The sequence below is a fragment of the Camelus bactrianus genome, chromosome 11 (assembly GCF_048773025.1).
Source record: "Camelus bactrianus isolate YW-2024 breed Bactrian camel chromosome 11, ASM4877302v1, whole genome shotgun sequence".
NCBI lineage: Eukaryota > Metazoa > Chordata > Mammalia > Artiodactyla > Camelidae > Camelus > Camelus bactrianus.
The window spans coordinates 50262769-50290310 of NC_133549.1; the positions used below are offsets into that span (position 1 = coordinate 50262769).

Below are 27542 nucleotides of genomic sequence, written 5' to 3' on the forward strand. Positions count from 1 at the left end.
TCAATCTCCTTATCTGTAAAGTGGAGGAAACATGGAGTCCATCTTCAGGACTGTTACGAGAATCCAACAAGATAATGCATAGAAAGCACTTAATATAATGCCTGGCAAATGTTAAGTATTTCAAAGTAATAGGTAGAGATGATTTCTTTTTTTTTTAATGTTATTAAGATAAATATATTAAAGTCTCAAGAGGGTAAGAAAATAGGTGTTATGATTAACTATGACTTTACATATGTCATTTAATGTCTTGGTATACTTATATGAATTAAGATTTCTATTTTTCCATTTGAGATTTTGGTCATGGTTAAAATTATTAAGCAATTACCTTTACATACCATTTTATAAATAATATTTATTAACCTCTTTCTATGTAACTGACATTGTGTTAAATTCGTTTAAGGTATTATCTCACAACAACCCAATAATAGAGGCACTAACATTATCTCCATTTCACAGATAGGAAAATGTGGATTAGAGTGACTAATTAACTTGTCTATGGGTTTAAAGATAATAAGGGAGCTAGGAACCGAATCTAAACAATTTGACTTCAGGGCCCATGTTTAAGTGCTGTGCTACCCAAATATGCTTAGTGCACATCTTTGGTTTTCATGAAAGCAGATGGGCTAGGCAGGAATGAGTCACAATTTTTCAGAAAAGAAAATTGCTAGAATCACTAAATGATAAATAGCTAATAAGTAGTGGGGCTGGCTCTGGAACTTCCAATGTCTAATGCTAACGTGATCATTTATCCATAGCCATTCCTTGTTACCTCTCAGTCAAAACAAAGAAAGGTAATTAGGACTGTGAAAGCACCTTGAATAGAGCATGAATTGTTACAGAAATGAGAATGATTTTTGTTATGATGATCTTGTAACTTGGTATTATCCTTGATGTCCTTGAAAGAAAGGGCTAATGAGAGAAATAATTCTTTTCACTAAACCAAATGTTTCCATCTAACACCATATTGGTGAGCAAGACACAATGGCTGGAACTAACACTGGACCTAGAAAATGGAATCTAAAAAGTGTGAAAATGTTCAGCTTCATGTAGGAAATCTCAGGTATGAAGACAAAGGAAAGGCCTTTTCTAACAGAGAACAGTAATTTCCCAAAGTTTCTGATTCTATTAAATATAGAAAGGAGGATGGTTATGTTGAAGGTTGGGTAATCCACCAGTGTTGCAGGACAGGGCTTCACCGAGATGAATTACATTGGGTAGGATCACGTGGATGACACCTGGCTGCTTCCTTAAAGTGCTGTGACTATGGAAAAGCTATCATAACACACTTATCAACAGCTTTGTCAGATAAATACCATCCAGGCTGGCAGACCTGGCTTTGCTCTGTGTCAACCTGGTTTTGACTCAGAACTTGGGTAACCTGTTTTCCATACTCACCTACACTCCTGTTCTGTCCTGACATTGTCCATCTCATTCCCTATCTCTGTTTCCGGTTCAGTCATTCCCTTTTTGTTGCTCTGATGACACAGAATTTGCTTTAGTCTCCCTGTTTATTTAAAAAATGTATAAATTCTGGCCTTGCCCACTGTACAGAGCCCCAGAAATTTTCTAACAAGCAGAACTTTCCCTGACCAGGACAATCTATACTGGATTTCCTCATCTGTATTCTTTAGGGGGACAAGACAAAGATGCATCAAGAACTGAAATTTGGATTCAGGTAACTTTGGGCTCAAGATCCAGATTTGATTCTAATTCTTAAATATTTGACTTGAGCCAGTATTTAAGTCTTCTGAGCATCAGTGGTCTTCCTTAAAATAGGATAATCATAGTACTTGTATCAGAGAGATGTGAGCAGAAATATATGGTTTTGGCCATGCCTTTGATAAATGCTAAACAAGTTAACAATAATGCTAAATAGTGCTAAATAATGTTAGTTATTTTTATTACATCTCATTGGGTTGAACTTTCCCAGCATATTTTCAACTCAGTATAAATCATGAAAGTAAGAACCATATTTTCCTTATTTCATCCACTATTTCCAGACTCTGACACATAAGAGATGCAAGGTAAATTTTTTATATTAATGACTGGTAGGGATTACAAAGATATCCTACCACTAAGGAAAACTCTGACTCCCCAAGTCCTATACAAAGTAGGCTTATAGTGAAATCTGAAAAATAGTTCCACATTAAAGGTTTCTCCCCTCAAAAGTTTTCTCTGCTGGTTCAGATTCCTGAACATGTAATATAAAATCAAACTAAAAATATTAAATTGATATGACTGATGAGAGTGATGGTGATATACCTTGAGACTCTTACTGAAAATAAATTGGAAATTAAAATAGAATATTTTTAAGATGTAGGGGAAAATAAAAGAAAATCCTACTTGATTAAAACATGCAGTGTTGTCGGGGGAGTGACCAAGATAGCAAGAGTAGGAGGACCCTGAGCTCACCTCCTCCATGGGCATACCAAAATTACAACTTTTTACAGAGAAACCATTGATGAAAATGACTTGAAAACTAGCAGTAAATATTTTCCACAGTTAAATATATATATATATATATATATATATATATATATATATATATATATATATATATAAAAAGAAACCACGAGACAGGTAGGAGGGCTGAAGATGCAGTGGGGTCAAGATCCACACCCCTGGGCAGATGACCCACAAAAGGAAGGATGATCACAATTACAGGGGTTCTCCCCAAGGAGCAAGGGGTGTGAGCCCCACTTTAGGCTTCCCCACACCAGGAAGATAAGTCTACAGAATATCCAGCTTTGGAGGCCAGCAGGGTTTGCACATGGGAGAACCAGAGGGCTCTAGGAAACGGAGACTCCACTCTTAAAGGGCACACGCAAAGTCTCACCAGCTCCGAGACCCAGTTCAGAAGCAGTAATTTGAAAAGAGGTTGGGTCAGATCCACTTGCTGATCTTGGAGAAGCAAAAAGCAACTGGAACTCCCCTCTGGGGACAAAGATGCTGGCAGCAATCATTTTTTTGGAGCTTGTTCTACCACAAGGTCACTGGTGCTTGCAAGTGCCATTTTGGAGTCCTCTCTTTAGTCTGTTAGCACTGGGGAGCTCACTCATCCACCAATGGGGGCTCGCATACACAATGATGAAAAGCTGAAGTTTCTCCTCTAATATAACATAAGGAACAAGATGAAGATGTCCCATATAGTACTGAAAGTCCTAGATACAGAAATCAAACAAGAAAAGGAACTAAACAGAATCCAAATAGGAAAGAAAGAAGTAAAACTTTCACTATTTGCAAATGATGTGATACTATATATAAACATTCCTAAAGATGCCAAAAAAAATATTAGAACTAATAAATGAATTCAGTAAATTTGCAGAATACAAAATTAATGTATAGAAATACCTTGCTTTTATATACAATAATAATGAAATATCAGAAAGAGAAGTTAAGAAGACAATCCCATTTACAATTGCATCAAAAAGAATAAAATACCTAGGAATGAATCTAAACAAGGAGGTAAAAGACTTGTATTCAGAAAACTGTAAGATATTAATAAAAGAAATTAGAGATGACCCAAATAGAAAGATATACCATGCTCATGGATTGGAAGAATTAATGTTAAAATGACCATACTACCCAAGGCAATCTACAGATTCAATGCAATCCCTATCAAATACCAATAACATTTTCCACAGAACTAGAACAAATATTTCTTAAATTTTTATGGGAACAGAAAAGATCCCCAATAACCAAAACAATCTTTAGAAGTACAACAAAGCTGGATGTATTATACCTCATGATTTCAAACTGTACTATAAAGCTACAGTAATCAAACAGTATGGTACTGACACAAAAACAAACACACAGATCAATAGGACAAAATAGATAGCCCAGAAATTAACCCACACTTATATGGCCAATTGATCTACAAAAAAGAAGGTAAGAATGTAAAATGGGGGTAAAAATAGCCTGTTCAATGGGAGAACTGGACAGCTATATGCAAAAGAATCATACTGGACTACTTCTTATATGACATGCAAAGATAAATTTAAAACAGATTAAGGACTTAATGTGTAAGACCTGAATCCATGAAACTCCTAGAAGAAAACATAAACAATATACTCTTTGACATATTTCTTAGCAATATTTTTTTGGCTCTGTCTCCTCAGAGTGTAACCTGTAAAAATTGTATAAAAATTAAAAATTAAAAAAAGAAGCAGGAGTTTTCAAGCTTCTAACCAGAGACAAAATAATAATAATGATAATAATAATAATAATTCACTATTAATAATAGTAGTAGTAGTTTACCATTGCTGACAACAAATTACCACAAGCTTAGTGGTTTAAAATAATATATATTTATTCTCTCACTGCTCCTGTGGGTCAGTAGTCCAGGCATGGCATAGCTAGTTCTCTGCTCAGGGTCTCTCCAGGCTGCAGTCCACATGTTGGACAGGACGCTTTCTCAACTGGAAACTTTACTAGGAAAGAATGGACTTCCAAGCTCATTCAAGTTTTAGGGAGAATTCGTTTTCTCATAAGTATAAGACTGAGAGTCCCAGTTATTTGCAGGTTATCAGCTGGAGGCCACCTACAGATCCTAGAACCCACACACAGTTACTTCCCGCGTAGGCCTTCTCAACATATCTGTCTACTTCACATAGCCAACAAGGACAATCTCTTGCTTCAGTCTCCTGAGATGGATTCTTATATAATAGAATGTAATCAGGGAGTAACATTCTATCACCTTTGTTACCAACATAGTCTAACCAAGGGTATGACATCCCGTCACATTTGCCAGTTCTCTTGTCTAGAAGCAAGTCTCAGGTAACTCCCACATTCAAGGGGAGAGGATTACACAAATTTGTGGACATTAGGAGGTGAAAATTATTGGAGGGGTCTCCTTAGGGTCTGTGCACCACATTCCTCATTACAAAAACTTGCTCACTCAGAGAAAGGAAAGTGTATTTAATTTGGCAAAGATTCCCGCATCAATCTAATTAGGTCTTGGTAAATTTCATGGGGTGCATCCTGTCCAAGGTAAAAATCCACATGATTGTAGTGTGGAATCAACTTGTAATAAATAAGCCTGGCAATTTTAGGGAGTAAATTCTCAACATCTTTGAGGTCAGCAACAGCGTCCTGTCCACCACTCCACACTGCTGTTGGAACGTCCATCTTCGAAACATTGTATAGGGGAGGTGTAAGCTAAATAAAATGAAAGAGAGAGGGGGAAGTAGTTTGTACAGAAAACCACATTACAGAAATAATGTTAACTATCAGTTGTTAAGAAAGTTCTTCAAATGCTAGAAATGTGCAGTGAGGACACATTTAATGAACTATAAACATTAAAATGTTAAAAAGTACTTGAAAGCACATTTGTGCAATAATACTAATTGTGGATTAAAAAGACAACCATTGTACTCCCGATTTTCACTTTTGGGAAAACAGAAAAGGATCCTAGAGGAAGGGGGCTCTTATTTCTATGGGGGCCATCTTTCTAGTAGCACTTGGATTGGGAGTGCATCCTTTTCAAACAAAATATTGGGTAGAATAAATGTAAAGACCCCTTCTCATATGCAGAAATCTGGGCTCAGGAGAATTATTAACACTTGAGCAGACTTTTTAGGGAGGATTGAGACCAATGTACCAAAAAAGACATTTGAAAAATAATGCTGAAAAGGAGGCAGCCTGGTACAGAGAAATAGAGTGCCCGTGGTGATGCGAATCTCCTGGCAAGTTCCCCCTTCCTTCTCCTTTCTGGTAACACAACGTTTCTTGTGCTGATTCAGCAAATCCCAATCCCCCAGCTCCAGAACTTTTTGCCAGAGCTATTGAGGAAATATTAGCTTTTTATTTGGGTTTGCAGTTTTAAAAAGCTACGTGAGCTAAGAGCATCTAGTCACCATCCTACTGCCTATCTTGGAAATAGCCTAAGAATGGAAACAGCATCTGCCAGCAGAATGGAGGAGAGAGAGAGAAGGAGCGCCTGATGGCAGTACATAAGTTCCTGGCTCTTGTGAGTTTACCACTGTAACATTTAGTTCAGTAAAACTAAACCATATACATATTTTTAAAATTTAAAATAAAGTTGGTTTCTTCTACTAGCTACTTGTCTACTAGTCTTGACTACTACAATACTCTATGGACTGACTTGTGTTCCTCCAAAATCCGTATGTTGAAACCCTTACCCTCAATGTGATTGTATTTGGAGACAAGGCTTTTAGGAGGTAATTAAGGTTAAATGAGGTCATTAGGTTTGGGTCCCAATTTATGTTTTTACTTTCTTAGTAATAAAGGGTTGGTGCTTATATTGATAATTATACCTGCTTAATTTATGGTGTTATTATTACTTATAGCTGTGACAAAGATTATTGATTTCTTAAATGTGTATATTATTCACCCTCTGTTTTTTTTTCCCCGAAGTTCCAAGCAAAAGATTGATAGTTGAACCTGAATCACCACATATTTTTATAGAATCTGCAAGCACAATGACAAAATTAATACCTGCGATTCAACTCTCACCCAAGGAGGTGTTTGAGTCTCACAGGGGAAGGTCATCATCTAAAAAGCTTTTCCCGAAGCAACTATATACTCTTGCGAGGACAAGGAATTGATTAATTACAACAGTAAACAGGACTTTGACACAGCATGGGAGTCCGTGTGTGTGGGCTCACATTTCCCCACACACACATGACTGTAGCAATTTAGGAGAAAAATTAGACTTTTCATGCTAGTTGAAGTTATACATTTTCACTATCGTAGTTATGGTGGCACTCAAACTCCTTTTTAAATAATTTCGAGTTTTCCACATCCCTGATTTGAAAAACCCATGTATCTTTGATAACTACATGTTTAATCTGAGCTTAGCCTATCAGCAAGAAGCTAAAGCCATCACTGGATTTCCTGACATACTGGAAAAAAGTAACAACAATGCCTATTCACTTTAATATAGAGGTTTTGCTCCAGGAGTTCTCATACACAATGTCAAGAAATAAACTGACATACCGTTGTCTGGCAGATAGCACTGCTTCTCCCTAACAGTGATATTCCTGTCTGGAATATCTTTAATAATTCATATATTATTTTTTAAATGAGTAGTAAATGACATTCCTCCCCAAAAAACTTACTAGGATAGTGTTAGTTCATTTTATGAGGGATGGGTAAGAAGCCAGAGAATATGTTTTAGAAACAAAATTGTGCATCTTTAATTCTTTCTTTAAAACATGGTCTTAATTAAGTGCTAAGTGTTTCTATTTTTGAGAAGGATTAAGTGCAGTGGAAGAATGGACTTCAGATCCAGGAACCCCTAGGTCGTATTTTGGTTTTTCATTAGCTAAATAATTTTAACAATTTACCTAACCTCTCTGAGCCTCTGGAAAAATAGAGACAATAATATTTACCTTGCAAGGTCATTCTGAGTATCAAAAATAATGATGTGGCACATGGAAAGAACCCAATAATTAGCATCAGATCTATACAAAATATCTGGCACAGTGAGTGGGGCCTCATAGGTGCTTAATGAGTAGGTGCTATTTTTTTTTTTTAGTTCATTTGCAGGATTGTTATTATTGTACCTGATGGAAGTGCATCATGTTCTGATCAGGGTTTCCCCAGTTGAAAGCTTGGAACAGACCAGAATTAACAGCCTATAGTAAAATGAAAATAATAAACACATCAAAATGATATAAGAAAACAATGTACATTTAAAGACAGTAAACAAAAAATATACAGAGGACTGACATTATGCCCTACACTTTAGCACATGTGCTGAAGTCAATAAAGTTTAATAAGTCAAATAATTAAAATGATACAAATTGATACTGATCCATGGAACTGACTGACAATCTTTTATTCTCTTCTTTACTTTTCCAATTTTTTTAAAGGATGCTCAATTGAATGATTCTGGAATATCTTGGCTTTAGGAATTTTTTTATATATATACTTTTAAATGGCCCCAGCTAGACGTCTCCACATTAAATAAATGACTGCTATTATTATTAAACAATTTTATACCTTATTATCCTTGTCAGATGGTCTAGGATATTATGACTATATTCCTTGTTCATAAACGTTTTTTTTTTTGTTACTTTCAAAAGGAATGTTCACTTAAAGTACACCCTCAGGGCTTTCTGAGATGTAGTGTCTGTCTCTCTGTCTCCTGTCTGTAGGACCCAGCAGCTGCCATATTGTCAGTAGAGGTTTTAGACTTAAGATATTAGAATAGAAACATTCATACCTCTAAAGATTCCATTTTCTGTTATTTGCCACCTATGTTAGATTGAGGAGACAGATAATTTTTACATTTACTTTAAGAACTTCATTAAATTATTCTTAGACTACTCCAAGAGTTTTTTCCCTTAACTTGAATCTCAGATTCCCCCTCACCCCACATTCATTGATTTCATCATGGTGTTTAGTTTAAAATGGTTCCCATTGTGATTTATGTTGACAGAGGCAACTGAAGTCTGCTGCTGTTGAAATTCTGCAGGTCTTCAGCCATGAGAGGCAATACTAGTCAGGGACTTGGGTTCTAGCATCAAATGGGCCTGGTTTGAGGACAGGCTTAATGAATTATTAAATCTGTGATTCAGGGCAAGATATTTATCTTCTCTATACCTGTTATTTCATCTGTGAAATGGAAACAACAGTAGCATTCTTATCATAAGGGTGTGAAGACTAAACTGGATAATACATAAAAGGCTTATAGACTGAGGAATGGTCAAGAAATCGCTCTTTTTAACTAATATTATTGTCATCACCATCTATCATCATCATCCTTTCCCAAGCTGTCTACATAACTTATGACCAAATATTTTATCTCCTCCCCTACCTTATTTCTGCTCTGAAAAAATCTTCTGTCAAAGGAGAAGACTTCTCTTTAAGAAGTCAGATGTGTAAGGGATTGGCTATGACGTTTGTAGAATGGGGAATGTCACTGCCTTCATTGAAAGATTGTTATGAGAATTCAATGAGACTGAATGCAATCATATATTTGAACAAGAAGAATACATAGTAAATGCATCATAAATGTGAAACTGAAGTTGTATTACTTGGAAGGCCACTGCCTTCAGAGAGTCTCCCTGTCTCCTCACCAGGAGGAGGCCCTATGTCCAGAATATCTGTCTTCCTATTGGAAATTGGAGGCTTGTTTCTTGAAGGTGGAACTCTTCAAAGAATTTTAGGAATCCTCAGCTAGTATCTCAGACTATCTATAGCAGTGATTCTCAACTTTAAAGCATGGAACAAATTTATTAGGGTGTAGGAAAAAATGCAAATTCTTAGGAATCTTAGATTCCTATTAAATTTTTAAAAGTCTTTAAAAATTAAGATATTTAATTAAATATTAAGACATTGCAAAGACCTTCTCTCTCTTTTTCTCTCCCTACACACACACACAGAAACACACACACACACACACACACACACACTCATACATACTTGGCTCAGAAAGCTATACCAACTGAATCTGATTTATCTCTGAGCTTATCAAATATTGAGTAACATAGTAATATGAAAAACTTATACTTAGAGTACAAGCAGAAATCCTTAATCTTTTTAAATTCCTCTCAAACATTTAATTTTCTCTGAATAAAGCATCATTTCCATGCTCTGAAATGGCCCATACCCCTGTTGGAGGATGAACAGATCTTTTTGGAGTAACATATATCATGTTCTATAAAGTTCTATCAGAGTTAATGATTTCCCCAAAAAGAAGATGCAGCCTTTCCCTAGAAAAGGCAGTATGGAGTAAAGTAAGGGTCAGATTTCAGTCAGAATATCTGGGAAACCAAACACCAGACACTGAGGACACGGAGAATGACCGAGAGTAAAGGCCATCAGCATGTGTTGATGCTGATTCCGAAAACGTGGACCTGAGAGCGGCAGAAGCTGCAGAAGCCCGCAGCGAGCTCGCTGGGCGTGCCCCTCGGGGCTCTCGCAGAGACACGCGTGTGTCAGGTCAGCAGTAGGGAGCACGTACCTGGGCCCAGTGCAGCATGTTCTGAACAGATGTCCCTGCAGGGCTCTGTGATAAATAAACATCCAAGCGACTCTGCAAAGTAAAAAGGTCATTTCTTACCTGGAGGCTAGTCCTCTAATCACACAACGAGTAAATCTGAGTATTTTCTCTCTTTCTCTTTGACGGAATCAACACGCACCATACCCTCTGAAGACACAGCGACGAAAGAAGCCCAGTTTAAGAGCTTTGCCCTCCCTCACCTCTATTCTGTTTCTTCATAAAGCCAGCAGGGGGTATCCTGCTTATCAAAGACAGAAGGTAATGCACCTTTTCTTTCCAGCCTCACCTCAGACAGGTTCCAGGATACATGCAGTCAAGAGAGAAGAGCCCCGGGAGCCTGTCCTTCATTTAAGGACTGTGCGAAGTCCTAAGGGGCATTCCGAGAAAGTTGTTCATCAGAAAACACTGAGGTCAGACCTAAATATTCCCTTTCGCTTTCTGGTTTGTTTTTAATGTGGTAAGTATTCTACAGGGCTCTTTGAAAGTTTGTGGGACATAATCCATCCAGTATATAAAGCTCTATTAACATTTAGATTTCTTTTGGATCAAAAAAAAAATCTTGGTTTTAAAAAAATGTTAATAGCATTTTATTTTCTTTAGTATACAAAAGAATAATTTTCCATTAGTATGAGTATCAGAAGCATCTTGGAGCTTTAAAAAAGTACAGCTGCTTATGAGTTACCCGAATCTATGCAGTAATATCAAAATCTCTAGGGTCGAATTCTGGACACGTATATTTTTTCAAAGTTCCACAAATGCTACGTATGTATCCCTGGTTATACTCCACTAAAATATATATCCTTGTAGGCACTGTAATATTCCGTAATCCAGTCCCCAGCAGTGAGGAAAAAAGGCAGCCTGACTGTACAGATGTACAATGAAGGCCTCTAGTGAATGTTCTAGGGTCTCATTTTGTAAAGTCTTCCTTTGACAAACTCTTAGACCATGTTGAGAGGGCGTTTTTGAAATTGTCTCTGTTGAGTTTGCTTAAAGGTCTTTTTACTTAGCTCTGCTTACATGATTTGCTTCCATTTAAGTGATAGGCAAGCTGGGTTTCCCTGGTAAATTGAGAAATTAAGAAAATAATGTGAAAAGGCAGTGGCTAAGGCATGTTTGCATAAACAGCCTTTTTATAAATGTTGCTTGAAATCAAACCAAGTGTTAATGAGCACTGTTCACAGAGAGAGATGAGGCTTTGGGCAGAAGTCTGTGAGACAGATGGACACTGTATTCAGCTTTTTCCCACTTCTGGTTTCAAGCCTGTCACCACTCTAGCTGGGACAGTAGCTTCCTCTCTTTCTCCCTCCCACTCTTTGGGTCAGCTAGTGGTTACTAAGAAAGGGAAGGGTCTCAGATAAGTTGGAAAGAACTCAATAAGAACCCCAACACTTATCTCTCTCAGTGTCCCTTGAACAGTGAGTCTGTAGCTACCATTGAAGAGTTATTCCCTTATCCCTTTGGTTAAAGAAGCAAGTGGTTCACAAAATGACTATTTCCAAATCACCTGTGAAAGTAGGAAATTGGTTAAAAAATAGATGTCTGGGCTCACTTCCTGAAATTCTACTTTGTGGGGTCTGAGGTAGGGCTCAGACACAGCAAGATAAGTTTCAAAAGCTCAGCCCTAATCTAAGTGAAGGGCTTTTCAGTGGCGGCATTTTGGTCGACAAAAAGAGTTGGTGAGAATTTTCAGCAGCAAAACCTTCTTTTCAAATCCTCCTAGTAAAGTATGTGGACACTCAGCTTTGGCTGGAAGTCAGGAACGTACTAGTCACATTCCAGAAGGCAAAAAGGAGCCTCTGAAATGTGGTTCCCGGGCAATTCAGAATGAACTCTCCTTACCCCTGTGCAACAAAACAGCTGCTTCCCTGGATCAGACTCAGTAGTAACGTGACTAAGTACACATACCATGTTTAAGTTCTTTGGATCAAATCCACTCAAAGTAAATAAGAAGTTGCTGCAAATACGATGAAATATCCTCCTGTTGCACACCTTGGTGGCAATGAATTGCCCGAAAAGTGTGTGAGGAGAGAACATCTTGTCACCAAATAATACCTGCAAGATCAATTTAAGACACCATCAACTTTCATGGCTGTGACTGCCAAGTGGAGAACGAGTGGTAACTCAGACAAGGAATGAACACAGATGATACCTGCTCAGTACTAGCCTTCAGTGAAACCAAGAGGCCTATTAAATTTTGTCTTTCTCCCAGCCCACCTTTGATGCCTATTCCCAGGATCCTTTACTTGGAGTGTTTTTTGGAATGTCCTCTGAGAAACTAGTCCCCACAGGAAATTGGTAAGGCTTTGGAGTCAGCGGTACATTGGTTTGATTCTGGACTCTGTCTCTCATACTTCAGGAAAGTCTTTGATTTCTATTATCCTGAATTTTCTCAACTATAAAATAGAAAATTACCATGCACTAAGTAGGACTGTTGTGAAGATAATAGATCACATTTAAAAGGCACTTAGTACACAGGGGAGTGGCCAAGGTGGTGGAGTAGAAGGAAAGAGCAACTATTGATGAGAAAAACTGGAAGACCAGCAGCAAAGCTCTGCAGCTAAAAATATAAAGAAGGAACCACAATGAAACAGGTAGGAGGGCAGAGACACAACAGAGTCAAGACCCATACCCCTGGATGGGTGACCCATAAATGGGAGGATAATTACAATTGCAGAAATTCTCCCCAAGAAATGAGTGCACTGATCCCCACATTGGGCTCCCCAGCCCGGGGATCCTGCACCAGGAAGATGAGTTCTCAGAACATTTGGCTTTGAAGGCCAATGGGGCTTAATTTTCAGAGAGACAGAGAGCTGTGGGAAATAGAGACCCCACTCTTAAAGGGCACATACAAAATCTCACACATTCCAGGACCTGAGGTGGAAGCAGTAGTTTGAAAGGAGCCTGGGTCAGAGTCACCTGATGATCTTGGAGACCCTTCAGAAGAAGCATTAGGCAACTTGAGCTAACCCTGGGGACACAGACACTGGCAGCTGCCGTTTCTCGGAGCTCATTGTATCAAGTGGACACTGGTGTTGGCAAGTGCCATCTGAGAATCCTCCCTTAAGCTTATTAGCACAAGGACACAGCCCTTCCCACCAGCAAGCCTACTGCCTAAGATCCCCTGAGCCCACGGCTGCCCTGGGACCCAACCCAGTCCACCAGAGGGCCCAGGCCCTGGCCCTGCATACCAATGTGCCAGCACTAGCTCTTAGACCCCCAGGACCCTACATCCAGAGATGCTGGGACTTGTCTCCATCCTCCAGTGGGCAGAAACATCAACTCTAGGACCCCCCAGAGACCTGCAGCCAGAGACCCTGAGGCCTGGTCCCACACATCAGCAGGCAGATGGCTGCAGGACCGCCACAGTCCTGTAGCTTCCTGAACCAGGACCCAGTCCACCCACCAGCAAGCTGGCAGGCCGTCACCAGCCCCGGGACCCTGTGTCCCAGCCCTGTCCAATGGCAGGTCAGTACCAGCTCCAGGATGCCTTGGATCCCTCAGCCAGCTGCCACAATATCCAGTCCACTCATTAGCAGGTCAATACCAGCTTTGCAATATCTCAGACCACAGAGCCAGCTACAAATTTTATTTACAAACCAGAAATAGACTCAGAGACATAGAAAACAAAACTTTGGTTACCAAGGGGGAAAGGTGGGGAGAGATAAATGAGGAGTTTGGGATTAACAGACACACACTACTATATATAAAATAGATAAACAAGAACCTCCTGTATTGCACAGTGAACTATATTCAATCTCTTGTAATAAGCTATATGGAAAAGAATCTGAAAATATATGCATGTACATATATATATGTGTATATGCATATGTATATGTATAACTGAATCAATTTGCAGTAACCTGAAACTAACATTATAAATCAACTATACTTCAATAAAATTTTTTTTAAAATAAACTGATACATTAACTTCAATTGCATAAAATTGTTTTATACATTTACTTGCCCCCAACACATTATGTTGTTGGTATCACAATTTACATATTTTATATTGCATATGCATTTACAAACTATGGTAGCAATGATTATTTTTAACACTTTTACTTACAAGCTAGCTTTCAAAGTGATTTGCACACAACCATTGCTGTATTAGAGTATTTTGATTTTGACTATGTATTTACCTTTACCAGTTAATTTTATGTTTTCATGTTAATAATTGACATACTTTTATTTCAGCTTGAAAAACTCCCTTACCATTTCTGTATAGAATCCTTATAGAATAATTATTTTGAAGTTTAGGTTATTTTATACATACACACACACATATATATATGAATAACTTTCTAATGGTATTATCACCATTAGAAAGAATTCCTAAGTTCAGCCATTTGTATAATATGCTTGACTAATGATCTCAAATATCTGTAGTTTCCAATGAGAGAATGCATGTAAAATGCATAGTATAGTACTTTGTACCAGAAACCAAATTAGGATTAAGACAGATAAAAGGGAAAGCTTCTCTCCTTCATTTCTGAAGGACAGTTTTGCTGGATAAAGTATTTTTGATTGGCAGTGTTTTTCTTTGAGCACTTTAAATATATCATCCCATTCTCTCCTGGTCTGCAACATCTCTGCCGTGAAAACTGCTGATAGACCTATTGGGGTTTCCTTGTTTGTGATGAGTCTTTTCAGTGTTACCAAAGATTTAAACTTGGGGAAAAGTTGTCACATACCTTGACTACTTTTCTGGAAAGAGATGATAATTTTCTCATAGGACTTTGGGTGTATTTCACTGTGGTGACTGGAGCCAAAGCAAAAAATATCTTAATCCTTTTAGCCAGTTCTGGATTAGTAGAGAATGCTATGAATGCTGAAAGAGAAGAAGATACTAGTTCATAGATTTAAAATAATTCTTAATTCCTCTTAAATTATAGTGGAAGTAGTTATATTAAAAACAAAATAAAACAAATTCAGAGTAAGTACCATTTTTAGGGAAGTATTTTTAAATTGTCAAAGGTGGAATTGGCTAATTCAAAATAAAGTGAGTTTCCTGACCCTGAAGAGTATAAATCTACTTATAGAGAATGTTGCAGAAAGGGTTCAAATGTCCTCTGTGGGGCATGTCTAGGTAAACTCCAATGGTCATTCTAGCTTGATCGTAGTCTTCAGTATCAAACAAAACTGGGTTATAATCTTATTCCCCATTTGCTAGCTGTGTGAAAACTTAGGCAACTTACCTCCCCTATATGAGTCTCAGTTTTCTCTTTCTGTAAGCATGGAAAATAGAATCCTTATGGAATAATTCTTTTGAAGGTTAGATTCCATATGTGTATGCATGTATGGCTTTCTAATGGCATTATCACCATTAGAAAGGATTCCTAAGTTCAGCCATCTGTATAATATGGATGATAATGTTCTCAAACGTTTGTGGTTTCCAATGAGAGAATGCGTGTAAGATGCATAGTATAGTACAGGCATATAGAGACTTACTTTATACCAGAAACCAAATTAGGGTTAAGACAGAAAAAATATTGGTATAAATGCTGTTGGTATTGTCAAGTCTCTAGCTGAAGGGGGAGCAGTGAAGAGAGTGAAGTGCCTTATGGCACTGCCAACGTGGCCCCGTCCACTTCGACTACTCTAGCACCCACTGGGATCTAGAAGTCATACCGACTGTGCACATAATCACTGAGATTTGTAATTCTCTGCTTTCTTTTCAAGGTCCCTCACTAGTTTGTGAGCTCTTTAAGGGAAAGATGTGTACTACATTTATCTCTGTCTCCCCAGCATTTAACCCAGTGTCTGGCAAATGCTTGTTGGGTACACAAATGAATAAATAAGTAGTCTCTTTTTCAGGCTTATCCATCAATCTCCAAATTTAGTCTGGGGCGGAGGGAATTCCTAAGTTACCGTCACTTTATTTACTCTTTAGAAGCCAGTCAGACAAAATGGTTTCCCAACTCAAAGCCCCAAGCTAGAGACTGCACAAAGGGAAGAAATCCTGTCCCCTTTCATAAATATGAAGATCCCTTGACACTCAGATTACACTTGCTCCAAACACACCAATGGTGGTGCCTTGGGAGTGGCCCACATAGTAGAGTTGCTCCTGTCCAGTTTTCTCTACGATAAAATTGATTGTGGCTGGAAGGTCATATTTAGCCATCTCATCCAAACTGCCAAAGAAAAAGAACAACAATGTTGGGGAAAAAAAATCTCATTGGTAGGTCTGCAATATTTAAACATATTCATTATAGACATAGATACTTAGCTTTTCTTAACTATAAGACTAGATCAATACATGATATTATGCACCTGTGCAACTTTTGAGGATGTCACCTTGTTTGCAAGAGTAACATGGTTAAGAAACTGAAATCAGAAAATGACTTGCAAAAGACTGCAGAGGCTTTCCACTTAATTCTATAGCAGATATATCAAACTCCCTTGAAAAGAAAAATCACCAGGAATGCTTATTTAAAAACCAGAAAAAAAGCAGGGAGATTTGCAGACCTCAGCCTGGATAGACTGAATCAGAATTTCCAGGGAAGAGGCCTAGTAATCTGCATATTTATCAAAGACCTCAGGTGCTTCTTTCCTTTGTGTGGTTGGGAAAATGTAGGGAATCATTACGTTATTTTCAGTGGTGCCATGACACAACTGCACTGGGGTGTGGAATTAGAAAATGCCAATGTCCAGGAATAAAGCAGGAATGAGGCCAAGGGACAAGAAGCTTTAGTGATCTTCAAGGCATGATTCTTAGCACTGCCACAAGTGCAGGATTTGCTTCTGTGACCCAGGTGGCCTAACTTCTAAGGCAGACAGCGCCCCCCAGTGGCTGCTGCTGACAACTCGGCTCCAGGGATAGATTTCAGCACCATCAGCCTAATGAGGGCAACGTTTCTTCACTACTCAGTGAATAAACATTTGAGCACCCTCTGTGCTAGGGTGTGGCTCATCTTGGTTTATCATGAATTTCTGGTTCTCAGGATTTTCAAACAGAACCTTGTTTTTGGTCCCTTTTCTTTTCTTTCTTTTTAAATTTTTTAAAATTACTTTTTGAGTTTTGTTTTGTTTTGTTTTGATGTTGTGTTGGGGGGTAGTAATTAGGTTTATTTATTTATTTTAATGGAGGCACTGGGGATTGAACCCAGGAGTTATACCCTCCCTCTTTTGTCCCTTTTCTTGATCAATTTCTTTTTTCCTCTTATTAAGGGTACCATGTAAATTTCCTTTAGGGTCCACATGTGATAGTCCTGGAATTAACCTTGCTAAAGCTGACTTTTGCATTTTGATTTTTTTCTTGCGTATGTACTTTATATACACACATACCAAGTGGAGTGCTTAAAACAAATATCAGTGCAATAATACGGCTTTTTTTTTGGAGATTGTAAAGAATACCTGGGCAGAGGAAGAAATGTTTATTTCCTTCTTGTGGATTCCATGGTGTGCATTTGGACAGAAAGGGAAAATTCAAAGGGTGTTTATCCATATAAAGCAAAGTATACACTTTTTTCATTAGTAGTATTCTCCTTACCTGAAGGCCCAGTATTCTGGTGATTTGGGTGAAAATTGCAAGTGTTTTCTGGACCAGGTATTTCCCCGGCTGTTCCCCATCCATACATCATACCCAACATCTGCCAGAAGGAAAGCCAAGCTGTTGTTGGGCAGGTTGCAAATCCAATTCCCGGCAGATGCAACTAAACCATGCTGCAAATACACGACAGGCTTTGGAGCTGCAAAACACGGGCCACAAGACACCTGTACTTCCTCGGTGTCTACAAGAAAATTTTCTTTCCTAACTCCCTGTGGTATAGATGAAAGATTAAGAAGTGAAATTTGGCACCAGGTGACACTAGGTTCTAGGGTTTTGAACTACTTCTGAACCTGGGTAAGTTGTATCTTCTCTATGTCTTACTTTCTTCTTTGCAAAATTGGGATTATGTACAATGTGTTGTGTTGTTATATAGCTGTTGGAGTCAGATTGCTCTGATTCAAAATCTCTTCTACTATCCACTAATCTCTTTATGCCTTAGTTAACTTATTTTTTAATGGGGAATAATAAGTGTTATCTTATAGTGTAGTTATAATAATTAAATTAGAATTAAAATACATAAAATTCTATCCAGCACAATAAATATCTGCTCTATAATTATTCATATTACCATTTTATTTCTCAAAAAGCATCTGATTACAAAACTATTTTTTTCACAACAATAATAAAGACAATAAAATGCCATTTGTTGAATGCTTACTGAATGCCGGACACTCTGCTAGCTAATTTGCATTGTCAGAAAGCAAAATGCAAGGTTTTAAGTGAAATTTACACAAAGTAAAATTGTTGATTTGATATAAAAATCTTATTTGCAATGTGGAATTGGAACAATTTGATCAAGAAAGGGAAAAGAAAAAGAAGGAAAGGGGGAAGTGGTGTTGAAAACACAGAGAAGAGAAAGAAGAGTGACTAGGAAGATAAAGTGCTGGAGAAAAGGAAAGACTAAATAAACAGTGTATGTGAAAATGCTTTAAAAACTCCAAAGGGGCTGTATGAGTGAAATGGAGTGGCAGAGGGGGTGGTGGGGATTTTCCTCCACTGATGGAAAAGACTAGACTCTATTTCAGGATAAAAGCTGCCCTGCTGCTATCAGCACATCTAGGAATCTCTCCTTAGGCATTATTCTTCTGATAATTAAATAAATCGTACCTGTTCTGGGACATTTCCTTCCATATGGAATCCTGTAAATTCCGAGGACATAGCCATCTTTTGTCACAACGTCATATTGTTCATAAGGGTAACCCCAGTAGGAAATAATCTGGCTCTGAAAAGAGGAAAGGAAAATATAAACCTTCTTGACGTAATCCCTTGATTTTTCTACCCACGTTCCAATGTAGTACTTTAAGTCACAGCCTACTCTTTATCTATGTATTGGGACGGAACAGAGCAGGGAAATCAGGATAGCTTGAGGAGGATTTTAAAAGGAGGATGTATGCAAAGGCATGGGTAAGGCAAGGTGGCTGACTGTACACCCTGGTTTCCCTGGCCTGGTGTTATTAATGCACACGAGTTCACTCTGAAAACGTGTGATGAAAAAGTATCTGGTTGTTTAATGAGGGAAACGGCATGGGATTGTGCAGAACCCTGTGGCTAGTACTAAGTGAGCTGTTACCAACCTTGGAGCTGAAGGGAGAAGGGAGACAGTGGTTACAAGACCCTGTATGAGAAGGTCAAGAAGAGAGGCCCGCACGGAGAGGAGCTGAGACCTTCAGCATAGGGAGACGGCCTGTGATGACCTTATGGAGGGAGCCAGGGCAATAAGTCATCTGATCTCACTCTTCTCCCACCTTCTGATCTGTTCTAGGTTTCCATTAGCTGAACTGAACTGAAAACCAAAGATCAAGGGGGTTTGTTGACCTAGTTCTTACAGGTCAGCCTCTTGGGAAGAAATAAAGATGTAAAGAATAGAGAGTGGATGTAGAGGGGCAAAAACAGAAGATGCCTCATCCACAGATACACAAGGAAGAGGGGAACTACTGCTTATTGGTCATCTTCTGCATAGGGGCTGGTTAGTATCTTTCGTTTTGGTAATCTTTACAACAGGTCTTTGAGACAGAATTATATGCATTTACAGTTGAGAAAACTGAATGTCAGGAAGATTAATAATGGGGCCAAGATTGCACACTAGGAAAAGATAAAGACAAAATGTAAGTCAAAGTAAGTTTAGCTCCAAAGCATATGCGCTTATGACAGGATTATGCATCTCCCCGGGGCAGGCATGTAAGAGGAGTGTATATATTACCAGGCTGAATGAGTCAGAGATTTTGAGAGCCCAGACTCTAGAGACAAGCTGCGTGGCACTGAATTCCAGCTCTTCCTCTTAATGGCTATGTAGCTTTGGGCAAGTTACTTAACTCGTTTTTGCTTTATTTCACTTAACTGTAAAATAAAGATAATAATGGCATCTCTTCACAGATTTGTTGTGAGAATTACACACACAGTAAGTGCTCTCTATAATGGCTTATTATTCTTTTTATCATTAGAAAATAATTAAGAGCCCCAAACCACCCAGACCAGGGAGGAAGAAAATGCCTGTGAACGTGGGAGGAAGAGGAAAATGTGGATTTGAGGAAGTGTTTTCATGGACTGTGCATTCAGCAGTGTAGTGGGAGGTTAGGGGTACCCGCTGGATACTTGGGAGAGAGAAACAAGAAGAGACACTAATTTAAAAATGTTGACAGTTCCATTCTTAAAGTTCTAATACAAACTTGAGTGTGGGTGAGGACATCAGTGGTGTACAATGTATACAGGAATGAAGGAACTGAATACAGGAATCCATTGGAATGAAGCATACAGTTAACATTTGTCAATTGTTTGTTTGTTTGTTTTTCTTTTTCTTTTTTTCCCCTGGATCATTCCATTCCACTCTATTCCAGTCCACTTCTGGTATGAATTCCTGCATGTTAAGATCTGGTTATAAGCAAACAAAACCAAATCTGGCTTACTAAACTGAAAAAATGCATGAAGATAGTTCACAAATCAAAGAATCTGCTCTAAAAAAAGCCTCAGGAAGAAGTCAAGGAGACTAGAGAGATCATCAGTAGGAACTCACGAACCTCCTCCTCGGGAAACCACCATGAGGCAGTCGCTCAAACTAACCAGGGGATGGAGTACTACTGCCCACTTTGGGTCAGGTCTTTCAACGCCTAGACTAGTTAGCTATGCCAAAGAACGAGGGAAGAAACATAGATTTAGTCAATCTAGAATTTTTGAAAACTAGACAAGCACACCAATTATACCCAAAATGACAGTAACTTTATAATTCTTTATCTTAATTTTTCCCTTAATGAGTGACTTACAATATTCATATTAGCTTCAGGATTTGTGGTGCGTCCTTTCCTATAATAACCATATACAGGTCCAAGAAGAAGCATCCAGCATGTTGCTGCTAAAAGCTGCCACATTTGGAATGAGCCTGGGAAAAGAAATATTAGTATATTTGTCATCAAAGAGAATTCCAAAAGTGAAATTTGGTGTAATCTTTTTATAACACTACTGTGGGAGGGAGTAGAAAAAATGCTTCTAGGTTGTGTCTTAACGAGTAATGTACTTAATTATTCAAGACTCATCCCATGAAAAATCTGAAATGTTAATTTTTTAGTAAGAAAAGAAAGAAGAAAGGAAGGAAAGAAGAAAGGAAGAAACCAATGTCAATTAAATCTCCAAATAATCTAACAAAAGAAGGGAATGCATAATGCACGGAAGAAGAAGTATAGTGGCCAGTATATTAATCAAAGCACATTTCATATCTCGAGTTATCAGATAAATGAGTACTTTTCTTCTGATGGTGGGAGTGAGCATTGGCACAACCTTTATGGAAAGAAATTTATTAACATGTCTTGTAAATTTAAAAATATTTATATCCTACAATCAATAGAATTCTATTTCCAAGAGTCTATCCAAAAGAAAAATAATATATATGCAAGTATTATGTATAAAATCATCCCTTATTATATATCTTAATATAATGAAATTTGCCAAAATAAAAGATTGATAAAATAAGTTAAGGGGGAGGAAGAATGGAATTTTTCAGTTTACCAGGCATTATGTTTTTGTGCAGTATGTGAAATTCCCATTAAATGATATTAAGGGCAAAACAATGTAACTGGTGCATGTATTTTGAGCTTAGTGATAAAACAAATTATAAAGAGAAAAAAAGGACTAAGCATCAAATTTTAATTATGGTTATATCTAGATGGTGAGTATTTGCATGATTATTTTCTCATTTTAAAGGATTTTTCATACTTTCTAAATTTTCTATATTCGGTATTACTTTATCATAAAAAAAGAAGTTATTTTTCAAATAGAAAATTGTGAAAATTATGGGAGGAAAATATGATGTATATTCCTCATTTGGCTTTGAAACTACTTAAGTTTAAAAACAAACAACAGGGGCAAAAGTAACAGAGGGAGACATTTTGCAATGGATCTCTAATTAACTACTATATAAAATGAAGATCTTCAAGTTATTTTAGAAAATATACTAACTGCTAATTTCCTCTAGAAAAAGATAAAGACAAAATTTAAGCCAAAGTAAGTTTAGCTCCATAGCAAATGCCCTTAGGACAGGATTTGCATTTGCCCTGGCCAGGCACACAAGAGGTGTGGATACAGCCCTCCCTTGGTATCTGGGCGGGATTGGTTCCAGAACTTCCCTCCTTACTTCCATCCACACCCCCACGGAAACCAAAATCCACAAATGCTTAAGCCCCTTATATGAAGTGGCACAGTATTTGTATATAACTTATTGCACATCCTCCTGAATATTTTAAATTATCTCTAGATTACTTATAATATGTAAGTATTATAATGCAATGTAAATGCTATATAAATAGTTGTAAATACTATGTCAATAATGGCCAACACACTGGCAAATTCAAGTTTTGCCTCTTGGAACTTTCTGGAATTTGGGGGGAGTATTTTCTACATGGAACGCACAGATATGGAGGGCCGAATGTATATTATGAGGCTCTGTAAAACAGAGTAGACACTTCTCTCTCTCTCTGTGTTTTTAACACCACTTCCGTTTTTTCCTTGTCTCTTGCTTAGTCAAATTGTTTCAATTTTACATTGCGAATAGAATATGACTTTTATATCAAATTAACATATTAGAGAGATGACAAATCTCACTCTGTAGGAAATGGAAGTGTTTTTCAGACTATGCCTTCACTATTCTGTTATAGAAATTTCCATGAATTCTTCTCTTGGATCTGTCAAAGTCATAATCTCTGTTGACTACATGTATTAATATAATTAATATATGCAATAATTAATATGATTGATAGTATATGAATTATGTAATACACATATAACTTTATATTAATACAATATATATACATACATATAACGAATGTGATTAATAGAGCTAAATTCTGGTGAATCTCTGTGGTAGTTGTAATAATAGCACCACCAACAGTGATAATTATTGTTACTAATCTGTTTTGTGCACTTATTATGTGCCAGGTTATGTGCCAGACATAATTATCTCATTTTTTTCTCAAAATAACCCCAAGGGATAAGAAATTATTCCCATTTTATTTCAAATGAAACTGGGTCTTAAGGGCAAGTCATTTGCCTGAGGTCAAACACGTAGTGATGGAATTGGAATCTGACCTCAGGTTGCCTGACTCTAAAGGAAATGCTCTTATTTATTATGCTCTTAACCGTTCTGTCCATACAGGATAGACTTACTAGGGCCCTCTGCTGTGCGCCTCATTTTTGTTACATGTGATCCACAGACCACAGGCATCATAATCACTGTTAAAAACAATGAAGACTCTTAGAACCCACCCCAGTCAAGCCAGAGAGAATCTACGGGGGTGTGGCCAGAGATGTGCATTTTAAACCCTCATTTCAAGTGATTCATGTGCATTCCCACTTGTGGAAAACAGACAGACTGAATTCCTTGAGAAGATAAAATGGTTCGTTCTCACTTTGTGAAGGTTCTCACTAGCATGGATCTTATAAATTTTTGCCAAATAAATAGATGGGTAAGAGTGAATGAGTACATCATTTAATCTTAAAGACTATCCAAATCGACCCATTGTTTTGTATCTTATCTTTCTGCTTTCATTTCACCCCACTGCATGGGGCCTCTTTTTTTGACGGGAAGATTTGAGAGCTGATTTTTGTCCTTAATTCAGGTCTGTATCTTATGGGAAGGTAGTAAGATAATTTTTTCTTAAATTAGTCTTTTCTCTCATGACATTTACAATTTAGATCCTCCAGTTTCTGCTGAGTGATTGGCACCTGAGGCCTCTGAGTCACATCTCTGGCAAGTGAACAGGGGGCCCCTGGGTTAGAGCAGATCCACCCTCTTCTGAAATGTGCAGCTGGGGGGAGCCTGTGGGCTAGTAATGATGCGGGGAGGAGGACTAAGTGGCTCTCCCTGCGGGCTGCTTGTAGGAAGATCTGGAGTCTAGTCCTCAGCAATGGCACAAAAATGCACTAGCCCCATGACCAGCTGTGTTTTGCAGTGATGACCTGAAGCCCATTCAGCTGCCTTGGTTTCCTTCTTCTGTGCAACGGATCTGGGTAAGGAAGGAGTCTTTGAATTGAGTAGTGAATAAGTGACAGGTTATTTTGTACCAACATCTTTTTTTAAATAGGAACATATAACAGCAGTTAAGAATTTGTTTGCTTAAACCTTCTACCAAGAAATCTCATTTTTCACTCTATAAAGTATCTTATCTAGTCAATCTGTAATTCTCATATCATGGATTAAGCACCTATATGCTTAATCATCATAATTATTATTTTTCCACAGGTAGAAAATGTCAATTTAGGATTTAAAGATCTATTTTACTCCATGTTCTTTTCACTAAGTCTTGCTGCCTCTTATAAAATTTTCTATAATAAAATTTTCTCAAAGTGTTACAAGATTTCAGAAAGTCTGGGCACAGTGTAACTTTGTAAAAGATTAGAAGGAGGAACAATTTTGTCTTAACAGATTTGAGTATAAAATTCTTTTCGGTGACAAAATTGAAAATAGAATAGGGCCTAGAAATATGAAACTATCCTGTGTATCCAGGTTGCTTGCCAACCAAATAAAAGATTACAAGACAAAGCCAGTGTTCACACGCACAATAAAACGTAAATAAAATGCAGATAACATGTATGACATTCTCACAGCCCAAGGGAGCTGTGACAATTGGGATGAAAATTTTATATATATATATATAAATAAAATATACTGAGTATAATATTAATAAGAAACATGTAATCATTTTCCCTGTCATCAATTTGTATCATCTTTTATGAACTAATGAGCTGAGAAAGATGAGAAAAGAAATGTAGGAAGAGAGAGAAAGAGGAGGAGGAAGAAAGCAATCATATGATAGATAATTATCTGGACTAAAGGATAAAAGATTCAAGTTTATAATGAATCAGTGTTACTTATATGATTGTCACCAGGCTAAACGTTTTCAATTACTTCTGCCACCTCTCCAGTCCAACTATCACATTTCGAATACCTGTGTCATTTTACTGAGCTCCTGGTTAGTCTTTTTTTTTCCAGTCTTTATGACTCAAATCATTATGTACACTGGTGCCAGATTAATTTTTATAAAACCATTTCATCACTTCGAATTTCCATTCAAGAAATCTTAATGAAAAACGTCTGCTGCCACAAAACTGGCCTCTGCACCCCAAAAGCCAGATTGAGACTTGAAGGCAGCTTTGGGAGAAAAAGAGCAGCTTTATTGCTTTGCCAGGCAAAGGAGACTCACAGCAGGATAATGCCTTAGAGACTAGGAATCCATCTTGGAGTTGAGGTCTTGAAGTTTTATAGAAGGAAACTGGATGGAACAGAAAAGGTGATAACAATCAGGGCGCTTTACGGGGTGCTGCTACATTCCCCTTAACCTCCATCCATCTTTCTGGCATCATGGGGGAACTGCAGAGGGTTTGTCCATTCTTCTGAGATCATCCTCCCATTACCTTCTTCCTGGAGCATAGCCTCTGGGTTAAAAGTATTGTAAAGAATGTAAATGTAAAGGGAGAGGTTTGGGGGTTACTTAGCACAAAAGCAGTAAGGGAGAGAAGCAAATTGCAGGATTTCTTAGTCAGAAAGGATCAGCAGACAGTTTCAGCATCAGGGAAGTTAGTTTGTTTCCTACTTCTTCATTTTTACTTCCAGTCATGATGGAGTAGCCCTTACAAGACTAACTGTCTCACTGACAAAATATAGAAGTCAATTATTTTCAGACATCAGACAACAGGGTACAATATTGCAGTCCTTTTTATATTTTAAAAAGCCAACAGAAGAATCAAAATAGAATGCTAAAATTTTTGATATCCGAGAAGAAGGCAGAAAAGGGGGTAATAGAGAAACAGGAAAAAGAAAGAAAGAAAGGAAGAGAACAAATGGAAAATAAATGGGAAAAAGATGGCAGACAAACCCAAATGTATCAAAAATTACTTTAAATATTATTGCAAAAATACTCCAGTTAAAAGACAGAAATTACCAGACTGGATTAAAAAAAAAAAAAAAACAAAGCCCAAATACATCCTTTGAACAAGAGACCCATTTTAAATATAAAGAGAAATAGATTGAAAGTAAAATAAATAAAGGAGTATACCATGAAAACAGTAACCGTAAGAAAGCTGGCATGGATATGTTAATATCAGACAAAGCAGGTTTTCAAGACAAAGAGTATCATCAGAGATAAAGAGGAATGTTTCATAGTGTTTATTCACCTGGAAGTACAAGCCATTTCATCAGGACAAGAAAACAATCCTACATGTGTAGGTACCTAAAAATAGAACTTAGGAATGAAAAAGGAAAAAAAAACTGACAGAACTAAAGGGAATTCAGTTTCATAGTTGGAGTCAATATCTGTCTTTCAGTAATTGATAGAAAAAATAGACAGAAAATCAGTAATAATATAGACAATCTGAACAACACTATAACTAAGATGATCTAATTGACATCTGCAGAACACATCTAAAGACTCCATAGATAGCTGAAAAATTAAAAGGAAAATTAGAAAAGTTTTGGAACTGAATGATAAGGAAAACACTACTAATCAAAATTAGGGATGCAGCCAAAGTGTGCTTAGAAAGATACTTAGAGATTTAACTTTATTATGAAAAAGTTTACAATCAATAATCCAAATCTCTGCTTTACTAAGTAGAAAAAGAAAGTTAAATCAATCCCAAAGTGAGTAGGAAGGAAAAGAGTAATAATCAATAAAATAAAAACCAGAGAACATTAGAAAAAATTATCAAAACTAAAAGTTAGTCCTTTGGAAAGATTAATAAAATTGATAAGCACTAGAAAGACTAATCAAGGAAAAAAACAGTTATATAAAATGCCAGTATCAGAAATGGAAGAGTAAAATCATTAAAAATATTTCAAATGATAAAATAATAAGGGAATATGATGAAAATTACATGCCAATAAATTTAATAAATTAGATTAACTAAACAAATTCTTTGAAAAATTCAAATTCAAAAACTGTTTCAGGAAGAAACAGAACATTTGCTCAGCCCTATATCTATTAGAGAAATTTAATCTGTTGTCAAAAAGATTTACACACACACACACACAGAAATTTTAGGCCTCAACTGTTTCATTGGTAAATATCCTATTTAATATTAAAGGAAGACATTATCACAATTAAGAAAAACAAAAACAAAAACAAAAAAACCCTAAATTGTCACAGAAATAGAAACGGAAGAAATGATTCCCAATTCATTTTATGAGGCCAACATAAATTTATAATCTTCTTCTAAAATGACTTAATAGTCAAAACATATTTGCAAAAGAAACATAGTTGGGTAACTCACACTACCTGATTTCAGGACTTACTATAAAGCTACAGTAATCAAGACTGACTGTGTTGTAGTGTCATAAGGATATATAGTTCAGTGGAATACAAAAATCAGTCCAAACACAGACACATACACAAATAGTTGGTCAACTGATTTTGGACAAATCTTTCAAGGTAACTCAATGGAAAAGAATTATATTTTCAAAAATAAAGTTAGAACCATGCATTGAAGAAAAAAATCAAACTCTACCTCTAATTCACACCAGTCACAAAGTTAAAAGTAAATCATAAG

The 27542-nt window shown here is 37.2% G+C and overlaps 1 protein-coding gene across 1 annotated transcript in view; it reads right to left on the reverse strand.

Moving 5' to 3' along the window:
- Nucleotides 1-3289: 3289 nt before the first annotated feature.
- LIPK (lipase family member K) overlaps nucleotides 3290-27542 on the reverse strand; it is a 30859-nt gene continuing 6606 nt past the window's right edge. Inside the window, exons 2-10 of the mRNA XM_010971251.3 lie at nucleotides 20777-20892; nucleotides 18627-18741; nucleotides 17460-17658; nucleotides 15992-16101; nucleotides 14662-14798; nucleotides 11876-12022; nucleotides 9932-10003; nucleotides 7527-7598; nucleotides 3290-5157 (exon numbers count right to left, since the gene is read on the reverse strand). Of these exons, the coding sequence (XP_010969553.1) occupies nucleotides 4918-5157; nucleotides 7527-7598; nucleotides 9932-10003; nucleotides 11876-12022; nucleotides 14662-14798; nucleotides 15992-16101; nucleotides 17460-17658; nucleotides 18627-18741; nucleotides 20777-20881 (1197 nt within the window). The 5' untranslated portion in view covers nucleotides 20882-20892 and the 3' untranslated portion in view covers nucleotides 3290-4917. The remainder of the gene's footprint in view (nucleotides 5158-7526; nucleotides 7599-9931; nucleotides 10004-11875; nucleotides 12023-14661; nucleotides 14799-15991; nucleotides 16102-17459; nucleotides 17659-18626; nucleotides 18742-20776; nucleotides 20893-27542) is intronic.